This window comes from Protopterus annectens, chromosome 13.part0, assembly GCF_019279795.1.
Source record: "Protopterus annectens isolate FY-2018-M chromosome 13.part0, PAN1.0, whole genome shotgun sequence".
Classification (NCBI taxonomy): domain Eukaryota; kingdom Metazoa; phylum Chordata; order Ceratodontiformes; family Protopteridae; genus Protopterus; species Protopterus annectens.
This window is the reverse complement of record NC_056747.1, coordinates 424,345,757-424,370,418: the sequence shown is the minus strand read 5'-3', so window position 1 is coordinate 424,370,418 and position 24,662 is coordinate 424,345,757. Positions and strand designations below refer to the sequence as shown.

General features: G+C 38.6%; 1 protein-coding gene across 32 annotated transcripts in view; it reads left to right on the top strand.

Annotated features, from left to right (window-relative positions):
* LOC122787386 (receptor-type tyrosine-protein phosphatase S-like) overlaps nucleotides 1-24,662 on the top strand; it is a 3,272,784-nt gene that overhangs the window by 2,699,054 nt on the left and 549,068 nt on the right. For 21 of the 32 annotated variants that reach the window (XM_044054059.1, XM_044054057.1, XM_044054056.1 and 18 more), the window contains 2 exons: nucleotides 2,710-3,297; nucleotides 3,988-4,085. In XM_044054059.1, coding sequence (XP_043909994.1) covers nucleotides 2,710-3,297; nucleotides 3,988-4,085 — 686 coding nt within the window. The remainder of the gene's footprint in view (nucleotides 1-2,709; nucleotides 3,298-3,987; nucleotides 4,086-24,662) is intronic. The other 11 variants (XM_044054074.1, XM_044054073.1, XM_044054075.1 and 8 more) reach the window with 1 other exon arrangement.

Sequence of the window (24,662 nt, the reverse complement as noted above, 5' to 3'; positions counted from 1 at the left end):
TGTGGCTCCAGTGCTATAAGAGACAAGCAGAGAGGATGGGAATGAGTGGTTGATGCTGGCTCACTAATTCCTGTGGGGGTGGGGGGGGGGGTTGTGCTCCTGCTTGCCATTTGAGACATGCTTTCTACCACCTGACTCTTGCCATAGAGGAGAAGAATAGGCTGATTAGTCAACTTGTTCAGGAACAAAAGAGTCATAGGACTGTTGCCTCGCCCAGGGATACCTGTTACTCACTCCTGACAGAACAAATGAGCTGGTGGGGTAAAGGTATTGGGTTCACCTGACAGATCTGGCAGAGGAACACACAAAAAAAATGAACAGCAACTATCATAAATTACATTGAACATACCAGCTAAAGCAGGACTCCATACAGATGTACATCTTCCTTAGTAAAACAACACAGCAGTTATGTCTCAAAGTTGGACTAATCTGTACCCTTAAGTTTATATACAAGGCAGTGTGCAGCAACAGTCCTAGAAAAATATAATGTGCTGTCTCTTTATGTAGCTGTTTCCTATTATCTGCTGTTATGCATGCTTTTTTTGGAAAAGTTGTTTTTTGGGACTTGGTAGAACTTATTGAAATTGAAATGGCTGCAATGTCTGAAGAAATTCATTTCTAAACTTTTGACCTGAGATAAAGGGCATTACTATCAAAAGGAAGATTATGCTAGGGGTGACTGGAAACATATTGTAGACTTGAAATAGAAACCCAAAGTATCTAGTAACTTTTATTTGTAACTTGTTATAGTAATTATAAATTATTTGTTAAATTAAACTGAATTTAAAATTGTAAGGAAATACTTGAAACTGTCAATGTCCAAATCCAGTGACAAACAAGATCACAGACAGAAGCAGGAAACTCTGTAGAAAGAATGGGGCACTTTTGCTACCGCACACTGATAATGATATTACTGCCTGTAGTCAGTGCACACTAACAACTGAAGAAAAAAAACTGCCAGTATGAGGGTTCTGCAGATGTGACCTGCTGAATGAGATGGTCACTGAAAGTCTTATTTTTCCATTGCTGTAGCCATCATCCCAAAGCATTTACAGAGGATGCATTATGTCCACGAGCATGCACTACAGTTGGGAAATGGACTTTTAATTCTCAGATGCTCTGTGCTCCTGGACATGCATTTGCTTCTAGTGCTGTTTTTATTTCAGGAATGGATCTTCTTTGGACCATGTGATTCCCAGTTTTCTTTTGTTTTGTATTGCATTGATGTCCTTTGCAGTAGTTCCTTTTACAAAAGTAGGTATGTTCACATACACACATACACAATTAGCACCAGTAGTTGGAGGATTGGTATCAAGGCAGTGTTTATCAATATGAATAAAACAGTGCCGGTAAAAAGGCAAGAGTATGCTGAAATACTTGTTTAAGGCTTTTACTAATAACTTAGGCAAAATACCACAAAAAGGTTTTCTGCTTTAAATATTTGTAGTCAAAGTAGAGTCAGTGCTTTTAAAGTGCTTCTTTGTACACAGAGTTTTCCACACACTAAACATTCAGTGAAGTACAATAGTTCAGAGAGTCCACATTTAAGTATGCTTGAATAGTTGGTGCGAAGCTGACCTGAGTAAATTTCAAGAATGTTCTTGTAGTGCGTCATTTTTTACAACAGTAAATACCATGTATGTTAATTTTGTAACAAGAGAGTTTGATACTTCTGATACTTCCTTTCATTCATCAAATAAGAGGTAAAAACTACTCTTTTTGCAAAATGCCTCCAGAATGAATTGTGTTATGAAACTGTCCTTATCATTCCTTTTTCTAAGTTATGTTTTTCACAAAGGTTATGTTTTTTTATAATGCATATGCAGATTATACTAAATTTGCTGTTTATTGCCCCTCAGTTGAGAGGTAGGTATGTGGCCACCCAGCTTCTGATATTTTGCACTTCTGCTATGTCAATATGGAATCATTTTAATGATAAGGGCAAAGAACTTAATTTTATTTATCAGAATTTTCATTATTATAGCGATTTGCCAGGCATTTTTAGTTTTATTTTTTTGAGAAGTATAAGCAATTATTATACTTCCACCTTTAGGAAAAACTCTGTATTACAAAGTGTGTAAAAATTTAATGTCATGTTTTAAAGCTGAATGCTAGGTTAAAAAGATAATCCCAAGTTTTGCAAGAAAGAATTATTCTAAGCATTTATAAATAGTTATAAAATGCGTACTCGCTTATATCTGTTGTGTTTTATGTTGGTTTCTTCATTGTTATATTTATGTTTGTTTATATTTTTGTTGGGTTCATTGTAGTATATTTTATGTAAAATTTTGTAAATAAAAAAAAGTGTCTGTGGCTATTTGTATATTTAGTTATTGGAAGTCCTATATATTTTTGTTTAGCTTATTTTCATTAGCTGCTTAAATTCTCCAGAACTGATTTACAGTATTAGTCTGTTTTGCATCATTTAAATGCACACTATTGAGACTTAAAGATGTGTGAAGAGCACTTAAATTTGAAGTAATAGGGTGAAGATTTACAGTTCCACTACTATGCTGCATGTTTGCTGCTACATCAAGGTAGTATGACTTTTCTACTTTTTAAATTTAGCTCTCCTTCCAGTTTTGCATCTTTTCTATCACCAAGAAGCTGTTGCTGTTTTTTTTCTAATAGAAAGTTACCAGTATTTGGCATTGTATAGTTTCTTAAAAAGCACTGTATTGTACCATTAAGTTATATCTCTTTGTTCAGTTCCAGGTAGACCCCTCCTTTCTATCCAGTTTTCTGGAGAAAACAACGCCATAGTCAAATGGAAGCGCCCTTCGGAAATAGGAGGCGATGTGCTGGGATACAGATTACAGTTTGGCCGCAAGGATGTAGATCCCTTAGCCACTCTTGAATTCAGTAGCCAAGAAGACCAGTATATAGTTCCCAGTGTTCACAAAGGGGCAACCTATGTTTTCAAAATATCTGCTAAGAATCATGTAGGTTTTGGAGAAGAAGCATATGAGGAATTGTCAGTTCCAGAAGATGTACCCAAGGGATACCCGCAGATCCTACAGTATTCAAATGTTTCAACTACATCCATCTCCATCAGCTGGCTTCCTCCTGTCATGGCAGAAAGGAATGGTGTCATCATTCAGTATTCCGTAACGTACAAAGAGGCCAATTCACCTAGCTATCCTACAGAAGTGGCTGTACCATCATCAGAAAATAGTCATGTATTGAATGGTCTTAAATCCAGTACTCTTTATGACATTAAAATCCGTGCTCACACAAGCAAAGGCCCTGGACCTTACAGTCCAGCTGTTCAATACCACACTTTGCCTCTGGATCAAGGTAGGGCTTGTCTGTGATTTTTGTAGATGTACAGGGGTGGTTTGGTACCTAATGGTCTAAAGCCTTCAAACGGCAACAACACAGGTAATTACACACTAGGTAATATGAACCAGAAAGACTTTGTAAACTGTACATCATTTCATTCTTCAGGTAAGTTATCTTACTTATTTTTGTTCAAGTTCAGTACAGGCTTCCCTGATTTGCATCTAAGTGGAGTCATTTCACAGGTGGGCGGTTTTCATTCCTCTAGATTCAGGCTGAGCAATGAAAAGAGAGAGAGAGAGAGAGAGAGAGAGAGAGAGAGAGACACACACAGAGAAAAGTGACAGCTTTAGTTGTCACTGAGTGTAGGCTGAGACTATTAACAGGCCTGTAAGTGTTCCTATCATATCTGGAATAGCCTCAACTACCTTATGTATAGCAACTCTCTTAGCTGCCACGCTAAATACATTTTTGATCTAAAATGAATGTCTGTCCAAAATAAACTGCATAGGGAAATAGGGTGATATCATAAATGAGGAAAAAGAAAAGTATTTTTTTTCATTGATAATCTTTTTATAAGAAAAAAAAAACACGTCCCACTTCTCATGATTCATTTACATTTCTTAGGAGTTGTAAATGGAATATTCTGTATCTGTCCGCATCTTTCTGTAATTTCTATGTAATTTTTTCTTCTTTGCTCTTCAACAGGTTTCCCAAAAAATTTCAAAGTAAAGTTTATCATGCAGACTTCTATTCTCCTGAGTTGGGAATTTCCAGAAAAATACAGTTCACTTACTCCATACAAGGTGAGTACTAATTTTGAGGTGTTAATAAAATGGAGGAAGTGAGGTATAGCTGTTGTACCTTTGCAGCTTTTAAAGTTTAGAGATTTGCAAGAGGGTACTGTACCTTAAGAACTGTCTTAGAAAAAATACTTTTTTTCTTTCTCTGTTGAAAGATAGCTGTAGCTTGCATATAGTAGTGATGTAAAAATGGCACTGTAAGGCAATGCATAATATCTAGCAACTTAATTAACTTATACACATTGTGTTATAACTGATTTTTCACTGCTATCTTTTGGGATATGAAACCCACAGGCACAGTGTTTATCACTGCTGCTTCACAGCTCTTGGTTCTCTATAGCTTCCAGCAGGGCTGCCTTCTTTCTGGAAGCTTTTATGTCCTCTCTGTATTCATGCAGATTTTTGCCATATGCTTTGTTTTTCTCCCACATCCCAAAGACATGCCATCAGGTGAAGAAACTTAGTTTCCTATTGGCATGCACATGTTGTGTGACCGAGTGTGTGCATGTTTCCTACAAGGGATCAGCATCCTATCCACGGACAGATTCTCAGCTTTTCATCTTCTTCTGGTGAGATATGCTCTGGTCCTGTACAACCTTATGTAAGATAAAGTGGATATCCAAGAATGAATGAACAAATGCTTTTAAGACATTCAGATGATGATACTAGGCAGTTGTATCCTTTATCTTATGCTAAAAAAAAAAGAAAATTAAAATTCTGTGTTACTGGGTCATGGAAAATGACTTTAAAACTTTAAAAATTTCTGTAAATCGGAAGAAAGGCATTGATTATACATTAGTCAGTTTATGTGTTTATCTTAAATCCTTTCTGATAGTATTTGTTGAGACATAGATTACTTGTAAAAAGGTGTTGAATGGGTTTGCTACATATTTAACTTTATTGAGTTAAATGTGTTTCATCATAGACTCCTACTTGCTGATATTGTTTGCTGAGACATAGTTCACTTGTAAGACTTTCCTAAATGTCTGGGATTCATATTTACCTTGTAAATATTTGCCAATATATACCTGTGATGTTTACGTTTTGTTTCTTATCTGTCCACTGTTTGTTTTGTATTGCACTGTGGCCCGAGTTGAAGCTGAAAAGGGTCCTGTATCAGCCTCCTAACCCAGTTAACAATTACATAAATAAAAATTAGTAGTAACCTGGTGCTTCACCTATTGACACATGAGTGCTAGGTGCTAAGCCTACATCCACAACCAAGCCACCACCTCCTGTGTGGGGCTGGTCCTTCAGACAGCAAAAGCTCCTCAACCACGATCAGCTGCTTTAGTGTTGATGGTTCTCATCTTGTGATAGTTGTGCCCACTGTAGTGTCCTGCTCCCTTCTTCTTTTTGTTGGAGGGCCTGCACTAACATATAATTTTTCTGGCTTGTAACCATCTTCAGTGATGCCTCTCATTGGTGGCCATACCTATACCTGTACATCTGCAGACAAAACATGTCTTTTAATGAGTCTATATACTTGGCTAACTGGCAGTGTGAGCATTGACTCTAGATGATTGTCAATGTTGAAATGACAAGGGATTGTAGATGGATGGATGCTTGGCCACACCACACATGTGTTACTGTTTGGGTCTTCCTCCACTCTATCCACATCAGTGTCACCTGCAGATAGCATTTTGCCCCTCTCCCCAGTATATAGTGCTTTTACTCTGCAGGTATATTGGGCCATAGCAGGCCATCACTCACTGTGCTACTGTATCACATGAGATATTCTATGGCCACTGCATCCTCCCCACAGACGTATACAAATATGTTATGTGACTCTGAGGTGGCCTGACATATGATTTGTGAGTGTGTAGGCATTTCTGCACCTACATCCTTCACATATGCATGTGTGCTGCGTTTGCGTCAGTGACATAAATAACTACGTATGGATCCTCTCTCTCTCCATGACAGACTACACAGGTATTTCTTGAGTGCAGCAGCTGCATTACCAGCCCAGTTCTCCTTCCTTCTCTTGTCTTATGCTGCACATCCACAGCACTTTCACAGCAACAACAATAAATTCCATTCATCTATTTGAATGCTTTCTTGCACAGGATGGTGGTAGTACTTTTTCCAGGAACAACATAAGCCACTTAGAAGGATGGGAATGCTCATCAAGCCAGGTAGTTCGGTTGTCTGTCAGTCACTTTCTCTGCACATTATGCTACCCATAAGTAGCAGTGTGCAAGCCATGTACTTGCTAGTTAGCATGAGACATGTGATAGCTGTGACTGCCTTCCAGGCCTGGGAATACACAAAGTACATTTACGCATTGCTCTGTTGCATAGTATGTAATTCTGAAATGTGTGCATGGCATTACTATATTGCTTCTCAAGTGAACCAACTGAATGGTCATAGCTGCTTCATCTAAGATGAGTCATAGTGTGCCAGGGAAAGCAGGGTTTTCCTGTTCTTTCAGCACAGGGATTTCAGGAAGCACCCACTGCGATGGTATGATAACCCTTTCAGAAAGTTCATTGCTTCGTTCAAATTGATATGAGTGTTCTCTAATGCTGTGTGCATCACCCATATTAGGAAACACTGCAGGAACTGGTACAGTGGTGTGAAGAATCGATGCAGTGGTTTGAGGAAGTGCAATTCTGACCTGCTTTGCCAGTGGGAAGCAGAGGTACAAGAGATGCAGAGAGAAAGAGAGATGTACTGTAAGAGCTTTGGTCTGTATATCTTCCACTTTGAGATGTCTGCCTATGACTGTCAGTACTTCATTTGTTGGACTTCCAAAATAGCTGCACACTGAGTAACAGCTTAATGTCAGCTCTTCCAGTGTGAAAACAGAAACTCACTAAAGAGAGACAGTGAATTTGTTTTTTTGGGTAAATTTCAGTTAATTGCTAGTAAGTGCACTGACTGGCTGCCAGCAAAGAAGAAATTTAGAGAACTTAGAAGAAAATCATTCACAAAAGGTGAAGCAAAAACACTGGTTGGGAAGAATCCTGCACCTTTTCAGCAAAAAGAAGTTTAAGCTGCAGCTTTGGTAGAAGATATGACTACAAATGATCTAGAGGAAAAAGTAAGTCAAATATGCTCATTAATGATTAAAATAAATGAAACAATAAAGGTGTATGTCAACTCAAATGACAAAAGGATGGAAAAATGGAAAAAGCTTTAAATAGTTCAGATGAGCTGATAAAACTGCAAACATCCGAGGTCAAAATGAAGAAAATGCTGGCTCAGTATGAGAGTGTTCAAGAAAAGATTTTCAAAAAAATAGAATTAGAGGACAGAGCACATAGGGAAAACCTGAGATTTTCTGCTGTAATAGAGAAATTGAAAGGAGCAGACTCTCTTAATTTTATGAAAGCACAGATAACTGGACTGGTATTCCACAGCAAGAGTTGTTCGTTGAAAGGGCACGTGTTGTGATGCTCCAGACCTGGCCATGAGAAAGCAGTCAAGACCTGTATTAGAGTTGCATTCCTACTAGCAGCCAAGACGTGTTTTAGTAAAGATGCAATTCTACCAGCAGAAAGAGTTGATTCTGACAAAACTGTGGCAGAAAGGCAAAGTACTAAATGTTGGAGACAGTAGAGTGTTTGTCAAAAATGATTGTACACCAGGCAGAAGAGGAGCAAACTTACTCCAGCAATCAAGGAATGTTGAGAGGCAGATGTGAGATTCCAGCTACTGTAAGCAACTGTCTTCAGAATTACTTTTTCCTGGTGGATGAAAGTCATTTTTTGGTGAAAAACAGACTAAGGAGGAAATACAAAAGCTTTTGTAACAAAAAGTGAGCCATCAAACAGTGCGGAGTATGCTTTGTCTTCTGATGTTAAAGGATATAGAAAGACATTACCAGTGAAACTGTTTTCAGTGTTACAAAGAAAAAATTTTGAGACAGAGAAAAGCATGGAGTTGACTACAAGAACTTCGGAGGTCATTGGAAATGAACCAGTGACTAGAGTTGTGGAGATAGAGAGCAACAGGAAGAAAATTAGCAACTGAGAAGCTAATGAATAAATGGGGGATTACAAAGCATCAGTCACATTTGTGAAATATGGCTGATCAAGAAAACCTGGATGTGTAATCAGTTAAAGCTTGTGAGTGTAGCTGTCAGTCTGGGACAATTGTACCTATTGGGAGGGTTAAACTTCATTATATGAAAATTTGTCCCATTTTGTGTGCATTAAATCAGTACGTTATGAGGATATTCTGGGGGGGTTGCTTATTTGAGGGTTTTCATTAAAACAAAGTCTTGTAAGATGTGACATAGGTTCAAAAGGACATGACAAGAAACAACTGTATGAAAGTTCAACCTGCTACACATTAGTGTATCCATGTAATACAAAGGATAAAAAATACACATTTTAAAAAAGCTGTTATACATAACAGGTGGGGAGAGAAACTTCTTATCATAATGTCAACACTTTTCATTTTGTTTTGGAACATGACTAGTCTCATCGGTGTATACAAAAAATAGAGTAGTGAGCTGTGTTAAAAGAATGCAGAGTGCAAGTAGCTATGCTACAGGAGACATGTTTGGAAAGAAATGAACATGTGAATTTGATAAAGAAAGGATTTCTGGGTGGTTATTCAGTGAGATCCATCACCTCTAGCTTCTTCAACTGTTCTGCCTTTATTGCCCAGGTTTCTGTACCATACAGTAGTACTGGTTGCACCACTGTCTTGTACACCTTACTTTTCAGCTTCTTTGGCATTCTTCTGTCATAGACTACACCTGATACTGTATGCCAGTTGGCTGCAGCCCCTCTGATTCTAGCTTTGACCTCTTCATTCAGACTACCCTTCTCCTCAACCACCCCTCCCAGATACTTGAAGCTGTTTACCTGTTCCACTATCTTCCCATCTATCTGTATTCTCAGCTTCTTCTGATTTCCTCAATCTGCTGCCATTACCACTGCCTTATCTGTGCTTAGTTTCATCCCATGTGCCTTCAGATTTGCATTCCATTCTCCTATCCTTTGCTGAAGTTCTAGCTCAGAGTCTGCCTGTACTGCCACATTGTCTGCATACAGCAGCTTTGTTGCTCTGACCCCTCCAACCTGTTTGCTGATGTAGTCCATTACCAGTATGAACAGCAGTGGGCTCAGAGCTGAACCCTGGTGTACACCCACTCCCACTGGGAACCCCTCAGTGAGGCCAAACACTGTTCGTACTTGAGTCACTAGGTCCTTGTACATAGCCTGTACTAATTCTACCAATGTTTCTGGGACTTCAAACCACCACAGTACTGCCTAGATCAGCTTTCTTGGGACCTTGTCATATGCTTTCTCCAAGTCTAGGAAAGCCCAAGGACATAAGAGCAGAAGCCAAAGTAGCTCCAATTGCAGAAAAGATCAAAGAGAATAAATTACGGTGGTATGGGCACATGTGTAGAAAAGCAGAAGACAATCTGGTGAGGGAGATTTGGGACAGACAGGAAGAAGGTAAGAGGAAGCGAGGGCGTCCAGCAAAGAGGTGGATGGACTGTGTGAAAGAAGATCTGCGACAGTCAGGCATGAGTGTTGAAGAAGGCAGGAGAGTGGCACTGAATCGAGAGAGTTGGCGACAGTTAATACGATACCCCGACCCCATGTAAATGGGAAAAGGGGGATGATGATGATGATTCCGTGAGATATATGGACCAAATGAAAAGGGGAGTACTTGTATTAATTACTAGAGGAGCTCCAGTAGTGATATAAGAGGGGGCAAAAGGTAGTAATGGTAGACCTTAAGAAAATTCTGGGAGAAATCATCTGCTTTCATCAGGGAAAATTACATATAGATGGGGGCTGGAATTTGATTTGCAACAGTGAGGATGTATCTGGGGATCTAGTTGGGAAATATAACAAAAGAGGGTAGATTTTTGAATAAATTTACAAAAGTATTTGGTACTGAATTCAGTAGTAGGAACTCAGAGAAAAATGTACACATTATTTCCCAAAGTGCAACAACTCGGCTTGGCTATACAGAAATTATATTTCACAGGAATGCGTGCATTTAATTGGAAGTTTTAATACATATCCAGTAACCATTTCAAATCATGCACCAATAATAACTAAGATAAAAATGCAGGCTAATGAAATAAAAATGAGGCACTGGCACTTTTAAAAAGAGAGCAATTTAAGGAATAGGTAGTTGAAATTATTTGAAAGTTATTAGAGAAGATAGAAATTTCTTCAGAAGATATAGCTTGAGAGTGGGATAAAATAAAGGTGGAGTTTAAAAATAGAGTAGACAAAAGAAAAAGAGATTAAGAAGAAACATTTTATAGAGGGCCTGACAAAGGTTAATGTATTGCAGAATCTAGAGAATCTCACAGAATAATAATAATAAGAGCAAGTACAGAATGCTAAAGAGAAAATAAAGGACTGCCTAGATACGATGCATGAACTTAGAACAGCTGCTAAGCAACTATTTTTCACAATAGTGACAGAGCACAAAAACTTTTACCACAATGACTCAGGCAACAGAAAGTGGAAAGACTTGTCAGCAAGCTTAGGGAAAATAACCAGAGATCCTGTTGAAGTATTAGAAATATTTTGTAAATTTATGAAAGTCTGTATAAAGGAGAGAAATATTGAAATCAAGAAAAATCAAAAATGGAGATATTTATGGAAAAAAATAAATATGCCAAGGTTAGAGGTAGATGAGGCTCAATTATTAACATGATAGGAGGAGATGAGTTAAAAACGGTTATGTACAACCAATCTACAGGAAAGTCTTCAGGAATAGATGGTATTCTTGCGGAATTTTGGAAGCTAGGAGGGAAGAAAGTGATAAAGATCTGGAAGGTTCAGTTTAACAGTATTTTAAAAGGAGGGAAGCACCAACATCCTGGAAGAAAGCCGTGGTGACTGCAATACCAAAAAATGGTAAAGACCCATCAGATTCAGCTTCATATAAGCCCTTTTTGATTCTAAATCTTGATTGTAAAGTGTTTGTGTATAAGGGCTAAAAGAATACCAAGGATGTTGCAAAAATTGATAAGTATGGATCAGTCTGGTTTTGTGGAGGAGAGGCAAACATTTGACAACATTAATAGAACAATGATTACCCAGAGGGAAGTAGTGTGCATTTTCTAGCATCTTTCTAAGAGCAATATTTAAAATCTGTCCCTGTTTTTTGGATCTTTGTCCCCCAATTTTTTTTTGTTTTTTTCCAAATTTCTTGTCCTAAGAGATTGACAGGTATGGTCTTGATGTAGAAAAAAAAAGCATTTGATAGAGTAAGCTTGTATTTCATGAGTAGGGCAGTGGAAGCGTTTGCATTTCCTGGCACAGTAATAAGGTTAATTAGGAGGATATTTGAGAGACTGGAGGTGAAAGTAAAAGTGAGGGAGTTCCTCTCTGATAAGGTCTGTCTGAACAAAGGAACCAGGCAGGAGTGTCCTCTTTCTCCTTTGTTATTTGTGTTGTATTTAGAACCATTGGCAAAGAAAATAAAGGCCTCAGAAATTCAAGGATATAATTGGTATGGTAATCAAGAAAAGTTGGCTTTTTTTGCAGATGATGATATTTTGTACCTAGTAAAACCAGATAAGGACATCTCAGTGTTGTGGAACATTCTGAGACAGTTTCAAGACTTTATGGGTTATAAAATTAAGGAAGTTATAACAAAGTCTATAGGTGTGGACTATGTGCCCACACACACACACACACACACACATTGGCTCAGTAATACCCATATTTATATGGGGACATGATAAAATGAAGTACTTAGGAGTATGGGTTAAAAATGACTCTGTTATGATAGCTAAGGATATGTGGGATGTGCCTAAGTAAAAGATAATACAATAACTGAAGAACTGGAAGCTGCTCTTTATGGATATAGATAGTAAGATACAAGCAGTGAAAATATTTTAGTTCTTTAGTTTCATGCACATGTGAAGCATATTTTTATCAACCAGATGAGAAGTTGTGGACAGCAGTTAGAGTTGAAAGATTTTATCTGGGAGGGAAGAGGACAAGAATTAAATGGGATAAGTTGATTCTTCCAAAAGAACAAGGTGGCTTGGGATTACCTGATTTGAAAGGGTATTTTAGACTACACATTAAAGGCTCTTATACATAGCGCAAGCAGAAAACTATAATTCAAAAGTGGAAAGAGATGACTGTGAAACAGTGGAAGCTCAAGAAAGGAGGAGTGAGTGAGGTTTTCGATACAGATCCTTAATGAGAATAACAGGTATACAGAACATTATATTCATAAAGTAGCAGAAAGTATTCTGAAAACTAAGACGACAAGGGAATGGAGATTCTCCCACTAGGGATGACTGCAATTAGGGGTACAGAGAATAGGCAAGGGAGGTAGGTATTTCCTGGAAAAAATAGGAAAGGAACCAAGCTATTGGGAGCAAATCATTTAAGAGGGAAAGGTAATAGAATGGGAAAAGGCCAAGAATACATTTACACTGCAGGCTAGAGACCGCCTTCCCTGTCAAGGATTGATAACATATAGGCATAGAAAAAGGGATAGAGGAATCCTATGTGAAAGACTAGCACTGGTAAAGATTTTAGTTGAATCTAGAACAGAAGCCGCTGTTAAAAAAAAAAGATAGCAGGGTGCATAAAATATTGCATAATAACTGTAGGAAACAATCTGAGGAGTTTAGAAAAGATTGGGAAGAGAGACTGGAGAAGAAATTCACAAAGGCACAATGGGAGGATATACATATGGCTTCCAACAAAATCTAGATGATTTAGGATTTTTGCTTGAAAGAGTTTGCATAGGTATTTTTATACCCCAAGTAGACTCCAAAGATTTTTTCCTTGTGTAGATTTCAAATGCTGGATGTGTAAAGGGGAAGAAAGAGGTACTTGGGAACAAATTTTTGTAATGAGCTGGCAGGCTTTAAGAATTCCCTACAGTCTACCTAGCTAGAAATACTAGGTGAGCAAATTGGTATAAGGAAATTATTTTTTTTATCTGGGCTACAGGATCCGAATGGCCTAGATGTGCTAAGGCCTTGCTAAGTTTAACTCTGGTGGCTGGCAAAAAGCAATTTCTAGAAAATGGAAATCAACATCTAAACCAATTGTATTTGAAGTAGTGAATATAGTAACAGAGAGAAAAGAACTGGAAGTGGGATTTTTGAAAAAGGGTAGGAGCAAACTACATAGAAAAACTGGAATTGTGAAAACAATACATGCAGAATAATGTTTTGGAGGAGGAATGATGTTTAAGGGAAGGCAGGAATTGAGTGAATTATGTAATGTTGGATTGACAGTGACTTTATGATGATTATATGTGATGTATAATGTTTGTAAATAGGAATATGTCAATGTTGTGTGTTTTCCTTTGTATAAATGCATGATTGCTTTTGTCATAAGTGATGATTCAATAAAAATGTTTAAAAAAATAGTACTTCATTTATTTTCCATTTGCTGAGGTGCATTGGTTATATATGCATCCTATTCATTTAGTCTGCCCTTGAGCCAATTGTTGAATCTAACGTGGCAAAACTAGTGCTCCAGCCTAGAGTCAGATGGCGATCAGGTTAGCCACTATGGTGTGTGCACCCACATTGCTGTTCCTTTTGGGCACTGTGTTGTTCTGTACTATCCTAACTGTAGCTGTATGCTTCAAGCTGCAGCCAATGACCGTGGTATTGCATGTAGCAGCTTGCTCTGCTTAGAGTACAGAGTGATGACTTTGTTATGATGTCATGCATGTTGTCTACGTAGTCTGTAGTAGCACTGCCCTGGTCTGCTGCTATAGCACTGCATTGTATTTTACCACTGCCTGCCTGCTATCACATATCTAATTAGCTGTAGCACTTTACACAACAATCTGCTTTGGAATAAGTTCTGAGCTGATACTCTGTTCATGTCTGTGAATCCCAGCCATAGAGCCAGTAGTCTTATTAATAGGAGCATTTATAAATTTCCCCAAATTTTGTTAAGATGAATGAACTCAGCCATATATGTACATCCTTGTATTTAAATCTCTTCATCCTTCATTCACCCACTTGCCCACCAACTTTCTTCCTGGTTTGTGGAATGTGCACCCAGCTGCATAACCTTCAGGTTCTCTTACTCATATATAAAGGGTGTTTCTGCTCGGAATTCTAGGGTGCTTGCTTCACTTAGCAAAACTATCATTTGAATGTGTGTTTCCTTTTGTGATAGCAATTTTACCCACCATGCAGGATGTACTGCTTGTTTGCCATAAAGAAATGTCTTTCTGAAAGCAACATAAGGAAGTATAGCTTAATTTCTGTAGTTTATTATTATTTATTTCTCTATATATTGAGGACAGAAATGAAACATTGTAATGTATCACTTTTCAAGCCCATACTGTCTTAAACATTTATTCATCCAAAGTTTTGCTTCTTGAAAACAAACATATGTATCTGTGTATTTTTCATTTAGAAAGATTAAGTTGTTCATAGTCAATGTTGTAGTACTAAATCTTGGGAGCTTCTTATCATGTAGATACCAGCAGCTGGACCAGAGTATTTCACCATACCCAGGTCAGCAAATCCCTTGCTAGCTGACATTAGGATCTTGGTGATATAAAGGGTCATTGGCCAATGTCATCTCTTTTTTTTTTCTTGTGGTGTCAGTCCAGTACACTAGACTCAGTGTGATAGCATCATTAGTCTAACGGTTGACCTGAAGCCAGAAGATTAAGTTAAGTAGCCGGTTAGAGAAATCTATTATAGATTACTATTTCTATTGCTTACCTGTTTAATGTCTAAGAAAGTTAGTAATTGTCTAATGTGTGAGAAGCAAATCCTTCACAAAGACTTTCATTGCTACTGTTTATACAGTCTACATCCAGAGCACAACATATCAAACTGTCAGCTTTGTGCTTGGTAGACCTTTTTGTGTCTACATTAAACAGACAGCTTGAGGTACTATCCAAAAAACACCCAGAGTGGAACATGGAGAAAAGATGTCTTCTCTTCATCTGGACAGACATCCTCCTTTCTGCCTTCCTTCTACTACCCCTTATCCCCAGGGTATTGCAGAAATTGAGGGAAGACAGGCCACAGATGGTACTGGTTCTCCATTCTTCTCTCCCTCATTGAGGTAAGAAGCAGAACTCTACCTGAAACCAAGGACCTCCTCGCCTAGAACAAAGGGTCCATCACACACCCCAGCTTGAAGAACTGAAAATGGATTGTTAATTATGCCACCTTTTGTTGTGAACATCATAGCAAACAAATATTTGGCAGGGTAAGAACACACTCCACTAGGTTAAAAACAGCGACCACAGCATTTCTAAAGGATGACCAACCCTGTCTATCCTGGAAATATCCTCTTGGATATCTGCACACACCTCCACTAAACACTACCACCTTGGTGCCATTTCCACAACCAGAGCCAGGTTTAACTCGGTCATCCTTCTGGAACTGACTGCTTTCCAGCCACCCCAATAAAATAGCTTTGGGACTTCGTACAGCAGCATTGACTTGGAGAATGTAGTACAGTTGTGTTGGTAACTTGCCATAATTGTAGATGTTTGAGTAGATCATTGTTGCTGTAGCCTTTCCCTCCCTTCTACCCTTCTTAACCCAGTGGCCCTGGAGTTAGGGTTGGTACCCTAACAATTACCTTTTCCCACCCAATTTCCTTCCTCCAGCATTTTCCTAGTTTTACAGTAAGTATGGTCAATGAGGCAGGTTGTGCTCTGTATGGGGAACATCTGGACTCTGATCCCACAAGCAAGAAAGACCCGAAGATGGTGTCGATCTATGACCCTTTATACCACTGACCACCTGACATTGGCTAATAAAGGCATCCACAGGCTGGGGGATGGTGAATTCTTCTGGTATTCAGACTAGCATCGGGCTCAGCAGGATGTTCCTAATACATAATACTGCAACATTGATCTACTTGAACATCTACAACTATGGTACATAATCAACACAACGATACTTTTTTTTATCTATCTATCTTATCTTTGATTGTCTTCTTTATTTAATAACATGCAGTCCATGGAAGGGCACTTTCTGTTGGCTGTAGTTGACTTATTTTAAACACTGATTTGGCCAGAAACTTAACACTGAGTAGGGTGACAGTATGCAGGCTGCTAAGACTGAAGCTTTAAATTCGATCCTAGAACATCTCTAGGGTAGTATTCACAGTCCACTTCAGAATGTGAATCGTTGTGCAACTGGTGCAGCACAGTACAGTGGTATAAAACAGTCTGTATACAAGTTAGCAGTCCTTCTTTCTGTCACTGTGACTGGATTTAAATATCCTATATGTTCTGAGCTGCCATAACATTTTCAAATTAGTTTGTGTGTGTGTTTGTCTGTCGGTACCCAGGCATCATTTTTACTTCATACAGGAGACTGAAAATGACAGACAGGGCACAAGGCATAGTAATCATTAGAGCTGCTCCCCTTTAATCACTCTAACATATAGAGAGCTTTAGAATAAATTTATGCAGTAAAAACATCTTGGTGTTTGTTTTTTAGTGTGTTGCACCTTAAAGATTATTTAAAAAGGCACTAATTTCCCTTGAATTTGTCCCTGTGTAGATATGAGATTCGGTTTTGTAGGCAAGTGTCGAACAGTTCATGGGTTACAGATGCTAAGCCACTCCTGAGATCAGCACTGTACTGCTGAGGTCTAGTGATTTCTTAGATAATTATTCTTCCCAGTTGTTTGTGCCTTGCTTATATGTACTGGACTCTGTGCTTCAACTAAAAGTATTTGTGCCGCATGCCCATTTATGCAGCTGTTTCTCATATTTTTGGCAGTACGCACAGTATTCCAGTTTTATCAACAGAACATTTTTTTCTTCTGAAGGCTGGATGTTGATCAAACCAGATTTCATTTAGTGCAAATTTCAGATGCTGTTGTCATTTTGAGTTGCTTCTGTCACATGAAACCTGCATCAGTGAGAATTAGACCTGCTTTCATTCTTCATGGCACTGTAGATATGACATCTTTGGCCAGGTAAGCTAGACCTACATTAGTGGGGCTGTAGACATTTAAACAAGCATATATAGTTGTAATGAAATCCCTTATACTGTACATCTGCTTTGCTGCAACAAAAAAGGCATCTGCACTGGGAACAAATCCCATTGTTTTACAGGAAGCGGAGTTTCATCCTTTAGAGTTTGCACGAATTATAGTGTGTTTTCTAGCAGCAACAAAAGTATGTTAATGCATGTTTGGATACTGGCAAATTTATAAAGTACCATTTTTTAATTTGTTCCTGATTGGCTCCCTCCAGTATTATCCAGTTCATTTGCCTAGCTGTCTTACAAGAAATTGCAGCTATGTATGTATGTATTACAACTTCTGAATATTTCTGGGTGTTCATGCTGCATAACCACCACTAGTCATGAATACAAAGACTTGATAGTGCAGAGGTACTGGTCAAAGTGTTCCTATTTCACAAATGGAGACCATTCTTGTCCCCCTCTGCATTCCCATGCAGGTCATGTATCAGATTTATGAGACACATTGGTGTTGCCTTGCTCTGTCCTTCCTATGGTCCAGCAAAAAGTGGTCCAGAAAGGATCCTTTGCTTTCCCATTCATATGAAAGTAGAACAATTAAAACACACCAAAGGTGAAGTCTTTAGTTCTTTTGTCCGTTTAATAAAGAGACTTCATCATAGTTTGTGTTTATTTTGCACACCATGCTGGTTAGACTGCATTTTATTTAAAGTGGTACATGAATGATCTTTCTTCATTTAGCTGTTTCTCTGAGAATATAGCTGCTGTGAGAATGCAAGCTATTACTGCTGTCACAAGTGGCATTTAAAACCTTGTTGATATCAGGCCTAGAAATCTCTATTTTCACTGAATAAAACTGTAGTACTTTGCACCAGATTAGCCCTACACAGTTTGATGCATGATTTTTGTGCATGGTGCCAGTAATGCTTACTTTGGAATGTGCTTTTCAGTCTACATATAACTGTGGTAGGATTGACTTGAGTGCCCTATAGACAGCTTTTGTTACCTAGCTTTGGGCAGTGGACTGAGTTTACTGTATAGATGTCCTCGTAACATCCCACAGTGCATTTGATTTGCTTTTAAGCGCAAGAGGATGAGCAGCTATATGTGAGGCCTTGCTATTACAGCACTTATTTTACTATATTTCTACTGTACTGGGAACTAGACATTTTCATGATACCTGATTGATGATCATTGATATACTTCTGAATTTGAGCTTAAACCTAGACTGAGGAATATCTGCTTTCACCCTAGACCAGGGTGCTTGAAAAGCCACATAGTCCATAATCACCGAACAGTTTTGTGCAGAAGAGCCATTTGAAATTGGTGTCACAAGTAGCACTGACACACAGATGCCTACAAATAATCAGCTATATGTAGTGTTTACTACAGTAGTCATAAATAGATGCATTTTCAAGCATTAATATTGTTTAATTAAACCTGCATTCATGGTGTTTTTTTACAGAGTTGAAGTGTTAGGCAGTGGTCATGTGCACTACACTATTGCTGAGTTAAAAGTGGGTGTTGGGAACACTAGGGAACAGTTCATGCAGTACCAGTGTTCATACTTAATGACTAGACAAAAACAAATGAAAACATTCCAGTGTGTCACACACGTGTGTGTGCAGTCATCCATTGACAGTGTTTTTGAAGTACATTGATGTACATTTACAGCTTTGCAATAGCTGCCTAATACACACAAATAAATTTAGACAGCTGCGTGGAGAAAATATTTCTTTTCAGTCTCATTTCTGCAGTTTTGCAGAAAACATTGAAATCCATATTAAAACATAATGCTGTTTAGCATCGTCAGTATCGCCTGATAACGTAATTAATAGCAGTATCATTTTCTAATGTTAGTTGAACTAAATTAGCGAGCACTAACAGCAGTTTTAAATTAGTTCAGTCTGTCTAGTTTCTCAAGGTTGAGAGAAGATTATGTGTACATACTATTCTTAAGTCGAGACAAATTACCAGAAAAGTGCTACTTTTCCTTATTTCTGCACTGTGCCTCATATCCTGCATTAAATGTTGAAATGCCAAATATCATTGCATATTCCTTTTTAAATAAATGAAATACAAAAAGAGTTTTTTCTGTATTGCTGTCTGGTGCAAAAGCAAGAAACAAGTAGAGAAATGCAAGTTACAAAGTTATATTGTACGGCTCATATACTTATTCAAGTATGTTTAAAATTGATCACATTTACAATGACTGTTGATTCAGATAAAGCATCAAGATTTCTGTTGAGAAAGGATTCTCAAGTTTTGTTTTATTTAATGAGTCAGTAACCTTTTGTTATCAGACCATGCATGAATTATAGTCATATTGCATTTAAAGCTGTTTGCATGAGTTAAAAATACATAATAAAAAGAAACATGCAGTTCATATGCCTGTAAAGATAAGCACATCAATCCATTTTTAAATAAATGAATAAAATACGTAATATGAATCAATGCAAGTATATTTATATTAATAAAAAGAAGAAACAGAAAGAAATAGCAGTGCATGATGCTGTCCAGAATTAAATTATCTGAAGGCTGATGTAATAAATGTCTTTGCATAGGTTTATGAGTATTAACCCATTGGGCAGGAGCATAGGTAGGTTCATAGGTTGGTACTAGGCTATCAGCCCTAGGGCCTATACAAGCCTAGCCATAACAATTCCCTGGCTATTTCTTCCCACATTATTTACTTTCCTGGACCCCTGTCTAGCAGGGCGACTGACGTGATCCCTGGGGTGAATTTCCTTTCTCCCATCCAATCGTCAAGGTTCCTCTTGAAGAGGTCCAAAGAGGTACTCTGCTTGACATGTATGGGCAATCTATTCCAGAGTCTGGGGAGTCTCTGGGTCTGGAACCTATCCCTCCAGCATGTTTTGTTTATTGTGATGACAAGGTTAAGATCCCTGGAGCGTGTAGCTCTGAGGGATTGGGATTTCTTTAAGTGTAGCATGTCCAACAGCTCTGGGTTTGACATGGCCTTGTATGTTAAGCAGAGATCGCCTCTGAGTAGACGATATGCGACAGAGTATAGCTGGAGTTTTTTAAGGCGGTCAGCGTAGGGCATCTGCTTTAGGCCTGTGATTCTTTTAGTGAGGTATTTCTGAGGCCTTTCCAGTTGTTGCAGATGTCTTGAGAGGTACATACCAAATGGGGCGTTGTATTCTATAATGGGTCTAATGAGGGATGAGTACAGTGAGACAATGACCTCCTTTTTTCTGGATGAAAAGCCCTTCGTGATGAGGTGTGCCACATAAAAGGATTTCCTGACTGTTGGGGCAATGTGGTTATCAAAGGTGAGACCACTGTCCACCTGTGTCCCTAAGTCTCTTATCACACTTTTTGTGTTTAGTGTACTGCCACCTATATGGTAATTCATGGATACATGTTTTTCCCAAAGGGATAACAATACATTTCTTGGCATTGAGCTTGAGCCCATGGCTCTGGCACCAAGCATCTGTTTCTGTAAGGCCCTTTTGTAGAGTATCCACATCATTTGGGGATTCAATAATGGCTCCCAGTTTGCAGTCATCTGCAAACTTTGTTAGCCAGAGTCCTTTAGTGTTGACCTGTACTTCAGAGAAGTAGATGCCAAACAAGAGCGCCCCAGGACTGAACCCTGAGGTACTCCACTTGTCATTTGTCTGGAGCTGGATTTGGAGTCGGCTACTTTTACAGTGTGGGTTCTATCAGTAAGCCATTTAGCAACCCATTGGGTGACATAGGGATTAATGCCCAACTTAGTAAGTTTATCTATGATTCCAGAGTGGGGGATGGTGTCAAAGGCCTTGGCAAGGTCTAGATAGGCTGTGTGGACCACCTTACCCTTGTCCATGGCTCTGGAGACTGATTCAAAGAAGTCAATCAGGTTCAGGAGACAAGATCGGCCCTTCACAAACCCAAACTGGGTGGGGTCCAGTGTTTGAAGGTTGCCAATGTCTTTGTTTATAAGTTCCATGATAATACGCTCCATGGCCTTGCAGATGAGGCTTGTCAGACTGATGGAACGGTAATTTCCGGGATCCAAGGTGGATCCCCCCTTGTGGATTGGGATAACTGTAGCTCTGCGCCACTCAGTGGGCACGAAACCTGAGGTGAGGCTATGATTAAACATGACACTTAGGTATTATGTAAGTAACCAAGACACTGAACGCATTTGACGTATGCAGATCCTTTGAAGTAAATTTTTGGTCACAAGCACATTTTATAAAATGTTCTTTAATTACGATACAAAAGATTTATTCAAGAGAAGCAGTGGATTATTCCTTATAAAAGAAAAAAAAATCTTGTTCACAGGCCTACAAAGACAAACACACAGATCTATTTATTTATTGGCATTTGTCTGACTGAGCAGCTCCCTTTTTCAGTGGAGGCCTGGGGAGAAAAGCTCCATTATACAAACATCACAGACATTATTTGCATTTACAGCCAATTTTATTTGCAAGCAATTATTCCATCATTCAGACCTCCTCGGCATCAGTTACATCATTTATAAACAGTTTTTTTATCAAAAATAGCAGTTACATTGGTTGTATATGAATATACTTTTTTTAAATGCATGGATGTATATGCAGTGCAATACCGTCAGTATGCATAGGTAGTCAGGTTTTATGTAAGAATATTTGTTCCTATACAGACTTGTTCAAAATGTAGGACATGGGAGGAAAAGATAAACAGAGCATCCCAAGGAATGGAGGTAGGGCAGGAAGCACAAGGAAGATAAAGGAGATGTGATAATAGAGGAGAGTTATGGTAATAGTGCATTTAAGTTTTGTGCAGCAGAAAGTTATAGCACAAATTCATAAAGCTATATAAGTACCAGTTTAAGCAGGAGTGGTGCAGAGCCATTTATCTGTCACTTCAGCTGGCATTTAAAGTCTTTCAGGTTGCAGACTGATAGGTGGAGTGGGATGGCATTCCAGCTGTTAGCAATGCAGTGTGAACACAGGGACTATCCTGCATTTTTAGGTTTAGTTATGGAGAGTAATGGTTTGTTAGTGGAGGCTGGAGCATAGAAGTCTCTTAGAAGTGTAAGTTTGAATGGTGGAATGAAGTGATGGGGAATTTTTCAGGGTTGTGGATTGCTTTGAAGGTTGTAATTAAATTAGGAGTACAGTAGAGAATCATTTAGTTAAATCAGTTTAGTTGTTTTAGGGAGAGGCGGTGATGTGATCTTTATTGTTGGTTGGTTGATTGTAAATTTGGCTAATTTATTGTAGCATTGTTTTAGTTTGGTTGATAGAGAGGAGTTGAGATTGGTTAGGAGAGACATAATATGGGGAGTAGAAAGGTGCCTGTGTTTTGTCTGTCAGTAAGGTGGTGTTTTACTGTCAGCCTAGCATTTGGTATATTTTTATGGCTTGCTAAAGGCGCAGATCAAGTTTCAGGCAGTTGTCTATAATCACACCTAGTAGTTTGGTGTGGGATATCCGTTCTATGTTGTCTTGTTGGTCGGTAGTATATTAAAGATAGTTTTTTTGGGAGGAGATATAGTTGGCAGCGAACAGTAGTAGTTTAATTATTTAGTGAGTTAGTTATTGGAATTCAGGAGTAGTTGTGAGTTCTTGAGCCAAGCTTCTGTGGAGGAGAAGGATTTCTGGGTGAGTGATGCACGGGTAGTGTCCTTGCTGCACATTTTAGAGTGGATTCATCAGGGTGTTGTATTATGGTGACCTGTTTGGCTGCTGTGTTTAGGTTATTGATGAATAAGTTAAACAGTAGTGGTCCCTTGTGTGATCCCAATGGATATAGGAAGGAAAGAGTAGGAATTATCCTGCCATTTCACTGCATGAGACCTGTTGGTGAGCTAACTAAGAAACCAGTTTAGTAAGGAAGGTGATAGCTCATTGGAAGAGAATTTTGTTAGGAAACTGATGATTGATTGTGTTGAAAGCCTTGGATAGATCCATAAATAAGGCTTGAGGGTAGAAGCCCTGAATTCCTGTTGTGATTTTTTTTGTATCTGTGAACCTAAGAAGTGCAATGATTGTATGATAATTGGGGCTGAAGCCATGCTGTGCGGAAGAGAGGAGGTTTTGAGAAGTAATATATGTAGTAAGTTGAGAGTGAATACATATTTCAAAGTTTTTGGATAAGGGTGAGAATGGCAGTTGGTCTAAAGTTTGTGAGCTCTGATGATGACCCGTCTTTATGGAAAATTATTGTAGAGGATTTTTTTTTCATAAGGTGAGGACATATTTTTCTTGGATAGGTGGTTTATTATAGCAATAACCCACGCCTGGGTGTGGGTAATGCTGGATTTACCCACGGTTGGCGTGGTTTGGTCCCGAGGGCGAAGCCCGAGGGACCAAACAAAGACAACCGTGGGTAAATCCAACATTACCCACACACAGAAGTGGGTTATTGCTATTATACAATGACATTATTTAAGAAAAGAAATAATTACTTTTCTTAAATAATGGCATTGTATAATGCCTCTTTGCTGCCCTTCCGCAGCTGTCTGGTGTTCACGCAGTTCTGATGTACTGCGCATGCCTACGCAGTACATCAGAGTTGTGGGCAAAAGCAACGGAGAACGCAAGATCTCCGTTGCTTTTACTCTCGCTATGTTAAATGGGTTTAACATAGCGAGACAGCTTTAAAATAAGCAACAGAGATCTCTGTTGCTTATTTTAGCTATCTCGCCATGTTAAACCCATTTAACATAGCGAGACAGGTTAAAAGCAACGGAGATCGCAAGATCTCCGTTGCTTTACATTGTCGCTATGTTAAACTCCTTTAACATAGCGAGACAGCTTTAAAAAAAGCAACGGAGATCTGCGTTGCTTTTTTTAAACCTGTGTCGCTATGTTAAACTCTTTTAACATAGCGAGACAGTGTTTTATACTAATGGAAAAAGTCCGGGCGACCGGACCTTTTTCCGTTAGTATATTGAGGGATTTACAACGGGCACGCTGGTTGGGCTGGCCAATCAGCGTGCACGTTTTAGAGGAGGCATTGTATAATAGAATCTACAGGATAAGCAAAACTGTCTGCAGTGAGTTTGAGATACTCAAATTGAAGATAATCATTGGAAGTGGTTGTTGTCTTAAGGGTGCATAGGTATTTTTAATTGTAGATGGTGCATGAGTGAGTGTAAAGGTCTTTTGTGGCTTCAATAATTGAAGTGGAATGGCTAGATTTATAGTAGTTTTGCTTTGTCACAGGGAGGTTACTGAATTTATAAAATGTGAGTTAAACTGTGAAGCAAAGTTATTCATGGGGAGGCTGGGCTGGGTTGAGTTGATTTACCAGGATTGAGCAATGTATAATTTCCAGAAGTTTTTTGGATTCTTTGATGAATTTTGGTTGTTGCTTTAATAAGCTTTTTTGGTCCTGTTTTATGCACTGTTTGCTATGGTTCCTTTAACTGCATGTATTGTTGCAGGGATGTTTGAGACTTGGTGTGTATGACTTCAAGACTTTATATCTAAGTTGCATGAATTGCTTTGTTTTTTTTTTTAGTTAACCATTGGGCTGCTTTGTTGTTGACTATTTTGGTTCATAATGGTGTTTGCTCTGCTTGGATATGTAGAAATATTGTATTACATGTGTCTACTGCTTCATCAAAGCGAAAAGTAAAAGTTTCAAGTGGAGACCAGCTTATCTGGAAGTAAAATTTTCTTTATTGAAGTTACTGAGGTTTCTGAATGTGCAATAGTGATGAACCTTGTGGGTCTGTTTTGGAT